A 10,333-nucleotide genomic window follows, 5' to 3' on the forward strand; every position below is an offset into this window, starting at 1 on the left:
GAGCTTCAGGTTTCCATCGCCGAGCGTTTGGCCCAATCAGAGAGACTGGTGTTCCAGGAGGACGCACTGAGCGCGCTCCGTAACCTCCTGACCCAAGACCTGCAGAGGTACCAGGAAGAGACGCAGAACCTGAGCCGCTTCTCTCAGAAAATACAAAACCACAGGTGGGAAAACTGTGGAAACATCAGTTTAGTTTAGTTTAGTTTAGTTTAGTTTAGTTTAGTTTAGTTTAGTTTAGTTTAGTTTAGTTTAGTTTAGTTTAGTTTAGTTTAGTTTAGTTTAGGGTAGTTTAGTTTAGTTTAGTTTAGTTTAGTTTAGTTTAAAGGGAGAGCGTCTCAGTAGTTTTCTCCACAAATTTTTGTATTTTATTTATTATTTTATTTTTATTTATTTTTCAACACATCTTTTTATACTGAGTATTTTTCCCACAAATATAACAAACATAACAAATCAACATTCTTCACCTTTCCCTCCACCTCTATTAGGCTGATTTATGATGAGAAAAAAAGAATAAAAAAGAAATTAAAACAAAAATAGAAAAAGGTGTTTAGTGTTACAGAGCAGGTTCAAATGTAAGAGTCTGCACATCAGGGAGTTTTCCCACAATTATTTTTTTTTGTGAGAGATTTGAAATCAAACATATTTGAGAAGCTAAATATGAAATGTGTGCTCGAAGACTGGAAACCACATGAAAAGGGGATGGGTTTTTTATTATAATTTAGTTTCATTTAGTTTAGTTTCATTTAGTGTTGACTTCTTCTTTTGCACTCTTGTTGAAGTCTCACATCTCCAAATCAAGTCAGTTTTCCAGGAGAAACTGGTTGATTTTCCCGTGTATTTTAACTCATTCATGTTTTTCACTTGATATTTTCTGCAGGTGGGACCAGGAGCAGCCTGCTGGACTCCAGAGCCTCACACACAGTCAGAGTCTCCACAGCATGCAGGGCAAGACCGAGACGGAGCAGCACAACAACAACAACATGGTACAGTCCAACTCAGCATCTAGACTCCCTCATACCCATACCTGCCAACACTCCCCGTTTTCGCGGGAGTCTCCCTATTTTTAACCCTTTCTCCCGCCGTGCTCCCGATTGGTAATTTCTCCCGTTAATCTCCCGATTTCATAGTGTTACAAATCAAATGAGTGTTTCTCAGTTTCTGTGGGGGATATGTGTCGCGGTACCTGGCAACCCAGCCCAGAGGCAGAGGTGAGCGTGCTGTCCTCCCCTCCACTAGAACCTCCTTGGCTCTGCTCAGTTTGGATGAAACAAATCCCAAGAAGAAGAAATACGCTTCCAAATGTCAGTCCACTTGGTGCGAGACCTTCCCCTTTCTAACCTCGAGCCACATCAGCAAACTTGTAGATGTACTCGCTATTTACTCGCTATTTTGTATAAACCAAGTGACATAATCTGGAAATATCGACACCGACTGAACGCTTGCTTATCTGGTATAGAAACAGATTTTTTTCTTAGTTACTGGAAAATGGAAATGGAAACTACCATGGTAAACAAACAAACTACTTTGGTAGGGTCCTATTCGATATTTTAAGTGCTTTTTTTTTACATTTCATACTATTAATGTTAATTAATTCATGCTCTTAATCTCTGTGAGAGGTCACCAATGCAAGTATATTGTACAATAATGTACAATAAATGTACAAAAAAATATCCATTAGTAAGAAAATCTCCCTCTTTTTCACAGCCTAATGTTGGCAGGTATGCATAACTATCATCCACAACTTTCCTCTCATCCGTCCTTTCCCCCATCTCACTCATATTTTGGGTTGTTTTCTGAGGTTTTTTTTTACTTACCCCTAAAGAAAGAGACTTAAACCAAAGAATTAAAGGATACTAGTTGTTTTTTGTTTGTTTTTATGTGATAGTCGGGTTGCTTTTTGGCCTGAGAACAGTCTATAAACCAGCTGTCATGCGTGGTTTGGCTCTGCGGTGCGAGCCACACAAACAGAAAAATTAAGCCGCGGCTAACGCTACAGTAAATGACTTTTATTCCTAATTTAATGCGGCTGTAAAGCGGCTCCATAAACGGCCAGCTCTCTGTTTACATATCATTCTATCCCTCGCAAAACATGCAAGCTGTTGCAGAAACCTAGCCACCTGCTTCCATGTCGGCTTAAAATAACAGAGTTGTGGACGAACTCTCGTAGACTCACACGGTCATCTAAAAGTTTCAAAAACAACCCACACGGTTTGATTTTTAATAAAACAGAGACTCGTGGTTTTGAAGCCGACTGATTTTACATGAATGAGTATACTGACACTAATATACCAGGTGGAATTGTTGTACTCCTGAAAAGGGGGAGAAAATGACACAATGACTCAACGCAGTGTTTCTTCACTAAAGCCTTTATCACGAGTCTTATGAAGTGATAACAATACATTTTTCCATACTTTCAATATCCTAGAAACATATTCCATTCCTAATCCAAATAAAAATACGTTTACATTTTGTTTCAGTTTGGATGAAATAATTGTCTAACTAAAGCTTTTACTCTTTTTTTTACAAGTTACTCTTTTACACTTGCAAAATTTTCTTTTTATAAATGCTAGAAACAAAACTAAAACAAACATTGTGAGCTAGCAACATGTGCATTCTCCCTTCATCTACAAGAGGCAAAACTCGACGGAAACTCCACAAAAACACTCAACAGTTACTCTCCTGTGATGACAACATATACACAAAGAGTCTACAGCTATTTTAACACTATTGAAAGCAGCACATACCTGAAAAGGGGGAGAAAATGACACAGAGACTCGACGCAGTGTTTCTTCACTAAAGCCTTTATCACGAGTGAAGAAAACAGTGTGAGCTCCCCCTGCTGCACTGATTCTCAACCTTTTTCATATCAAGGACCCCTAGTTTAGTCCACATTAGAGCCACGGGCCCCCATTTGATGAGATTTTGTCTCTCAGACCCAAATCTGAGAATATTTTTTATTGTCAGATATGATTTTGTCCAGAATCCCATGACTGTCTGTATTATAGGTAGAGAGATAACAGAGAAACTATGATCAAAACAGTCATTCTTCTACATTCTCTAATTGTGTTAACTTCTTGTAAATGAAATAATACTGAAGTTTAACAATTCATCAATTTGCTGGGGACCCCCTGGAACGCCCTCAAGGACCCCTGGTGGTCCCCGGACCCCACGTTGAGAGCCACTGCCCTACTGCACAGAGGCAGGCATAAGCAATCAATTATAGATTGTCGAAGGCTTTTCAGTAGATTACTGATTTTACGGATTACTGAAGTTCTTAAAAGATACATAACAGAACATAACATAATAAAAAAAATAGTTTCTTTTAACTTGTACTCTCATGAACTGACACCAACCATGTAATATCCCTATATAATAAAAACATGTTTATTATTATAGAAATTAATACATGCACACATTGTTTTCAACTATCACACAATATACCAAAGAGCTTTTAATTTACCTTCTTATAACAGTGCTGTCAACCGCAAAAACAGGCAACGTCACTTTTTTCCAGTGACTGTATCTGGCAACCCAAATGTCTATGTCCAATAAGATGAAGCCAAATATACAGAATATATGTGTATTCACAGATATATATATATATATATATATAACAATAAAAAAATAACCTCATATGAATCACATAAAGAAAATCTCTCACAGCAATTTTGTTTAGATGGTGCAGCTTCTCTTCTGCATTTAACTGTCAGTGTGTATCTCTGTGTCTGTGTTTAGGTGTGTGTGTGTGTGTGTGTGTGTGTGTGTGTGTGTGTGTGTGTGTGTGTGTGTGTGTGTGCGCACGTGTGTGTGTGTGTGTGTGTGTGTGCGCGTGCGTGTGTGTGTCTGGCGTTGGTCCAGCTGTTGTCAGTCTTTCTCAGACAGTCGGAGTGGAGACAGAGGAAACATCTGCCTGCTCATCTGGCTCTGTCTGTCACACACACACACACACACACACACACACACACACACACACACACACACACACAGATGCAGACCCACACACTTCCACACAGATGCACACACACTTTCTGCAGCTTTCTGCTAAAAGAAACAAACAAAAAAAACAAAACACTACTGCTCTGACAGGAGCCTGTGAGGGAGAACCTTGTCTGCAGCCCCATTAGAAGTGGAAGCCTGTCAGGATGTCATCACAGTTTAGCTCCTGAAGCCATGTGACATGTGATCTGAAACTCACTGACAGGCTGCCAGCCACCATGCTGCGTCTGCTCAGAGGTGGTAGAAGTACACAAATATCCTTACTCAAGTAAAAGTGCAATTACTCGTCTAAAAATATGCTCTGGTAGAAGTTGAAGTACCGTTTCAAATCCTTTACTCAAGTCAAAGTATAAAAGTACATGGTCTTAAATTTACTTAAAGTATAAAAGTAAAAGTCGTTCTCTAAAAAATTCATTTCTAATGTTCTGAACTGGTTTTCTGTTGAGCGTTCCTCTGAATCCCAGATGAGAAAGAGTCTGCAGCTCAGATCACAAACGTTATAATTCTAGCAGCTGAATTCACTTTAACGTTAATTCTCTCTCTCTTGTTGCTTCTCTCTCCTTCGTGTTGCTTCTCTCTCTCTCTCTCTCTCTCTCTCTCCCTTTCCTTCCTTTTTGGTGTCGCTTTGCTGAACAAGCAGCCGATCACATCTGGCTCTTGATCAGCTGCTTGTTGAAAATCATTTGATGATTTCCCGAGAGCAACGAGTCTGTTTTGAAAATGTAGTGAGTAGAAAGTACAGATTTTTCTTTTGAAATGTAGTGAGTAAAAGTAAAAAGCCTTCGGTGAAAGGAAAACTTGAGTAAAGTACAGATACTTGAAAATCCTACTTAAAAGTAGAGTAATGGAGTATTTTTACTTTGTTACATCCCACCTCTGTGTCTGCTGCACACAACCCAGCACAGAGCATCAGGTCAGGTGGTGTTCAGGTTGGACCAATATGTCAGTTTGCCGATATCTGGGACCGATATTTATTGAATCAGTGTTGTGTGGTTCCTCCCTGATAGAGGTTTTGCAGTTGCATCAAACATATGGAGAATACAACAGAGACTCGTCTGTTAGTCGTCTGTTGTTAATTCAAAATCTAGAAAATCACCAAAATAGGAATTAGGATGTTTTCAGATGACAATAGTGATATAATCAGTGGTTGAAGAAGTACTCCAATCTTTTACTTAAGTAAAAGTAGAAATACCACAGTATAAAAATACTCTGTTACAAGTAAAAGTCCTGCATTCAAAATGTTACTTAAGTAAAAGTACAAAAGTATTAGCATCAAAATGTACTTAAAGCAACAAAAGTAAAAGTACTCATTATGCAGAATGGCCCATTTCAGAATAATACAGTATATATTATATTATTGAATTATAATTATTGATGCATTAATGTGTAAGCATCACTTTAATGTTGCAGCTGGAAAAGGTGGGGCTGATTTCCACTACTTTATATACTGCTGGGTAGCTTACAGTAATCTATAATAATACATCACAATGTATTAGTTGATTATATTTTGTATTAATAATCTGAATCTGCAAAGTAACTAGTAACCTAAGTTATCAAATAAAGGTAGTGGAGTAAAAAGTACAATATTTCCCTCTGAAATGTAGTGGAGTAGAAGTATAAAGTAGCATAAAATGGTAATACACAAGTAAAGTACAAGTACCTCAAAATTGTACTTAAGTACAGTATTTGAGTAAATGTACTTAGTTACTTTCCACCTCTGGATATATAGGCTATATGTTCATTCTCATACCAAATATTCTCCAAACACAGAGCAGACTTATGAAGCAGTAAAACTATTCCGACTGTCTTCTGTTTGGTCTCCTCTGTTCTCAACGTGTTGTTGAGACTCAAAATTTCAGTATTTCAGGATTTTCTTTCTCACCCTTGGAACTGAAATAATACATTTTGATGAATGGATGGATGGATGGATGGATGGATGGAAAAGTAGAGGTAACAACCATTGGTGCCATCGTGGAGTTTCCATTGTAGAATTGTGTGTTATAAAGTGTAAATGTGTATGAAGCAGCTGTCAGCAGAGAGCAGCTGAGTCAGCTTGTTGTGGTGTGGCTGTAGATCCATTCAGTAACGTTCTCAGTAAAAGTGAATAGTGTGATAAGGTGGATTTGTTTCCAAATGTAGGTTACTGTGACACAGTAAACTGTCTTGTCTTTAGCCCTAGTCTCTACTCCAAAACATGAAGAGTTGGAGCTTGAGAAGAGTCAGCTCAGTTAACCTGAACAAACTGTTAGCTAGCTAACTAGCCAGCAGGCTCACTTATAGGGAGTCACTGTCATTGTGAAATTTGTAAAGAGTAGAATCAGAATCTGAACACTTGATTTAATTTCCTGACAGCTAAAGTAGTTTTTAAGGTAAAATAGAATTCAATTGAAAAGCAAAAGTGGCTTGTTTTGCTTTTAGAGCTGACAGAATTTGGCTGCTGGCTGGTGGCAATTTCCTGCCCTGAAGGCCAAATAATTTGTTAATAAATAAAGGGCGCATTACTTTATGGTATTTCTGTTCAGTAGAGTCCAGTAGAGACAGAGAGTGAAGGTGGAGTGAGAGGAGAGTCGAACCCTCAGCATCACCAGCTCCCACTCTGTCCTGCTGGTCTGGAGGCTTCATGGCTGCTGTCAGACTCTGGATGTCTTTCATCAGATTTGGTGTGTTTGGTTAATCTGTTGGAAAGTGAGCCAGGATTTGTATAATCACACATCATTTAGATTAGATATTTAATAAATATGTTTATGTTTCATGTCTTATTATCGTGGATCCATGCTGGATTTGTGCAGTTATCAGATTTTATTTTGGATTTTGTAATGCATATGCAATAGAAATCCTGCTGTAAAGTGTACAGCCTGCTGAACTGCTGCTGTGTTTCACTTCATGGCCAAGAGGAGTTTTGGGAAAAATTAAGTTTGGTCTTGTATCTAGTTGGATGAGAGACGCTGGAGTTTTGTTTTACAATATCCTGATTTAGTTCTAGTGTATTTAAGTCACTGATTTAAAATTATGATTTAGAAAATGGTGATTTAGACAGAATTTTTCTATATGCAGGATAGATGCAGGATGAACCTTGTAAGTTTATTTGTGAGGGAGGCTTTCAAAAAATCACTTATTGTGCACTTTTCCATTGGTCAATATGCAGCTTTAAACACTGGAATTAGTTCGTTGTTCTAGGTTTTATTTTTACACATTAAGGAGTCATTGTGCATTTTGTTAATCTGGTTTGTAAGAAACAGAAACAGATCTGTGTGTTTCATTTTAAAGACACATTACTGTATATGGAGATTACTTAGATTTGGATTATTATCAACACCTGAATGGTTTCCTTTCAAAGCGCTGCACATCCATTTCAGAAAATGTGATTTGTAATCATTTTTTGTTTTCATACTAAAAAGATTTTTTTCTTCATATTTGACAGACATCCTCAATTTAGAGCAGTGGTTCTCAACGTGGGGTCCCGGGACCACCAGGGGTCCTTGAGGGGGTTCCAGGGGGTCCCCAGCAAATTTATGAATTGTTAAACTTCACTATTATTTAATTTACAAGAAGTTAACACAATTAAAGAATGTAGAAGAATGACTGTTTTGATCATAGTTTCTCTGTTATCTCTCTACCTACAATACAGACAGTCATGGGATTCTGGACAAAATCATATCCAGCAATAAAAACATTTTCAGATTTGGGTCTGAGAGACAAAATCTCATCAAATGGGGGTCCGTGGCTCTAATGTGGACTAAATTAGGGTCCTTGATATGAAAAAGGTTGAGAATCGCTGATTTAGAGAATCCTAAATCACCTCAAAGAGAGAGTTAATCAGATTGTTTTTCCATATTAAAAAGGCTTCCAGGGTTTGTTTCACCAGATCTCAACCTGACTTGTAACAAATAGCTTTATATTATTGTGTTAAAGCGCAGTGTGAAGCCGGCGGGCCTGCAGGCGGACGGACGGACGGACCGCCGCTCTGCCAGCGCCTCGATGAATCTGTTATTTACAGCCGGGGGGAACAACAGAGGAACATATTGGCGGCAGATTGCCTCGGGCCAAACGTCACGTGACGTTTCACCTGCTGGAGAGACGGACGTGTCCGACAACAAGCTGCCGCTAATTGCTTCTGTTATTTAGCACGCTGTTGTTTTTAAACACACACTCTGATGGCACTGACAACTTTAGCAGGGTGTGGCGTGTGTGTGTGTGTGTGTGTGTGTGTGTGTGTGTGTGTGTGTGCGTGTTTATGTGCATCTGCATGTTTGCATCTGTGTGTGTGTGTTCAGATCTTCACACTGACAACTCTGACTGAGTGTTTCATGTGATGTTGACAAATTTAACTTGCAGTAATAACTTTGAGTATTTAGTTAATTTAGTTTCTTCTCAGTTAATTTAGAGACTCAAACATGAGACTTTTCTCCCAAACCTTCTGAGAGGAGAGAAGAGACTTTGTGGCTGAAGCTGCTCTGCTGTTACAGTTTCAGGTTTCTGAGACAATATTGAATAAGGTGTGAACTGAAAAGAGAGACATAGTTACAAATAGAAACAGGACCAACCATATGGACGAACACACACACACACACACACACACACACACACACACACACACACACACACACACACACAATAGACACGCAGTGCACTTCGAAAACTCGTTCAGTTATTTTCTCTTGTCTCCAGACTTATCGAGCTTATTTTAAGATTTCTTTAGTGAAATCATCTCTCTGCACTGGCAGATAATTTTACCGCTTTCAACAAATTTGACTCTTTTTTCCAGAAGATGAATCTAACTTGTTTCAGGGCATTTTCTTGGTAAAAGTGAAATTGTCTTGGAGAAAGTTTCTTGTTTCCAGATTTTCTTCACTGTTTTATGATGATTTCTTGAAAGAAGAAGTCACATTGACATGAATCAAGTGAAATTTACTGAAACCAGCAGATTATCTGCCAGTGCAGTGAGAGAATTTGACTAAAAATATCATGAAATAAGATTGATAGGTCTGGAAAAAAGATAAAATCACTGGACTGATTGTCTTTTTTTTTTTTGCAGTGTGGTTGCTAACTAATGCCACTAATCATCTGATCTTAACCTGATTCAGGAAATGTTTTGACTATAGAAACTGTCATGTGAACGCTTCACATGATTTAATGTTTTCGGCAAGGTATTAATTTATAGATTATTTAATAGTTTAGATGACTATTAAATAATGTATAAGTTAATACCTTATTTAACATGAACACCATTAGTAAATTATTACCAGACACATTAGTTAACTGTTAATTAACCCTTAATTAATGTTTTCTTTCTGTAAATGAAAACATGGCGAGTGTTGGTGGCATTTCTGGAAGCAACTGTGAAACCCTTTTTTATGTTGAACTGAAAAAACAAAAGAAAAGAAATGCAAATCATCATCATCATCATCATCATCATCATCATCATCATCATCAAGTGTTCAGATGGCCACAAACACCGAAATAATGAAAAATGTTCAAAACGGTTTGGTCTGAAATGAGCGAGGCGGGTTTGGTCGTGACAGTTGAACAAATTTGCTGTTGTTGAGTGGGAATGTTCCGGTGCGTTGTGCCTGGCGTGCAGATGGCCGCGGGCTGAGGCGCTCCCTGTCTGAGTAAACCTGCCTGTCAATCAAATAAATCCATGTAAACCTGGTTAATGGGGGAAACTGCTTCCCGCAAACCAAACAGTCCCCACATCGTCCCAAATTTGATTTTTCGATTTTTTTGAGAGGGATGAACAGTGGATATATCTTCAAGAAAAAGCTTTCATACAGCCATAATTGTAGGGTTTAATTACAAAATATCCATATACTGTATATACATCTTTTTTTATCCTATTTAATATTTCAAAAACAGATCATTCTCTGAAGAGCAGAATTATTTTGTAAGCAGAGATCTAAAATAGGGCTGCAACTAACAGTTATTTTCATTGTCGATTAATTTGTCGATTATTTTCTCGATTAATCGATTAGTTGTTTGGTCTATAAAATGTCAGAAAATGGTGAAAAATGTGGATCAGTGTTTCCCAAAGCCCAAGATGACGTCCTCAAATGTCTTGTTTTGTCCACAACCCAAAGATATTCAGTTTACTGTCATAGAGGAGTAAAGAAGCCAGAAAATATTCACATTTAAGAAGCTGGAATCAGAGAATTTTGACTTATTTTTCTTAAAAAATGACTCAAACCGATTAATCGATTATCAAAATAGTTGGCGATGAATTTAATAGTTGACAACTAATCGATTAATCAATTAATCGTTGCAGCTCTAATTTAAAGATGGTCCATGATGCGCTTTCATGCCAGCAATCGTTTGGTTTCAGATTTCTTTCAAATGGTGG

General features: G+C 37.9%; 1 protein-coding gene across 1 annotated transcript in view; it reads left to right on the plus strand.

Annotated features, from left to right (window-relative positions):
* Nucleotides 1-8,121, plus strand: part of LOC139640305 (uncharacterized) — a gene marked incomplete at its 5' end in the record, with an annotated part of 22,213 nt that extends 14,092 nt beyond the window's left edge. Inside the window, 3 exons of the mRNA XM_071514489.1 lie at nucleotides 1-164; nucleotides 878-983; nucleotides 7,909-8,121. The exon at nucleotides 1-164 is cut by the window's left edge and continues 21 nt beyond it. Of these exons, the coding sequence (XP_071370590.1) occupies nucleotides 1-164; nucleotides 878-983; nucleotides 7,909-8,121 (483 nt within the window). The remainder of the gene's footprint in view (nucleotides 165-877; nucleotides 984-7,908) is intronic.
* Nucleotides 8,122-10,333: the final 2,212 nt, after the last annotated feature.

The sequence above is a fragment of the Centroberyx affinis genome, unplaced genomic scaffold (genome assembly GCF_046629955.1).
Source record: "Centroberyx affinis isolate AG114_WGS23_722 - 3 ecotype Tasmania unplaced genomic scaffold, CSIRO-AGI_Caff_v1 ptg008990l_1, whole genome shotgun sequence".
NCBI classification, from domain to species: Eukaryota; Metazoa; Chordata; class Actinopteri; order Beryciformes; family Berycidae; genus Centroberyx; species Centroberyx affinis.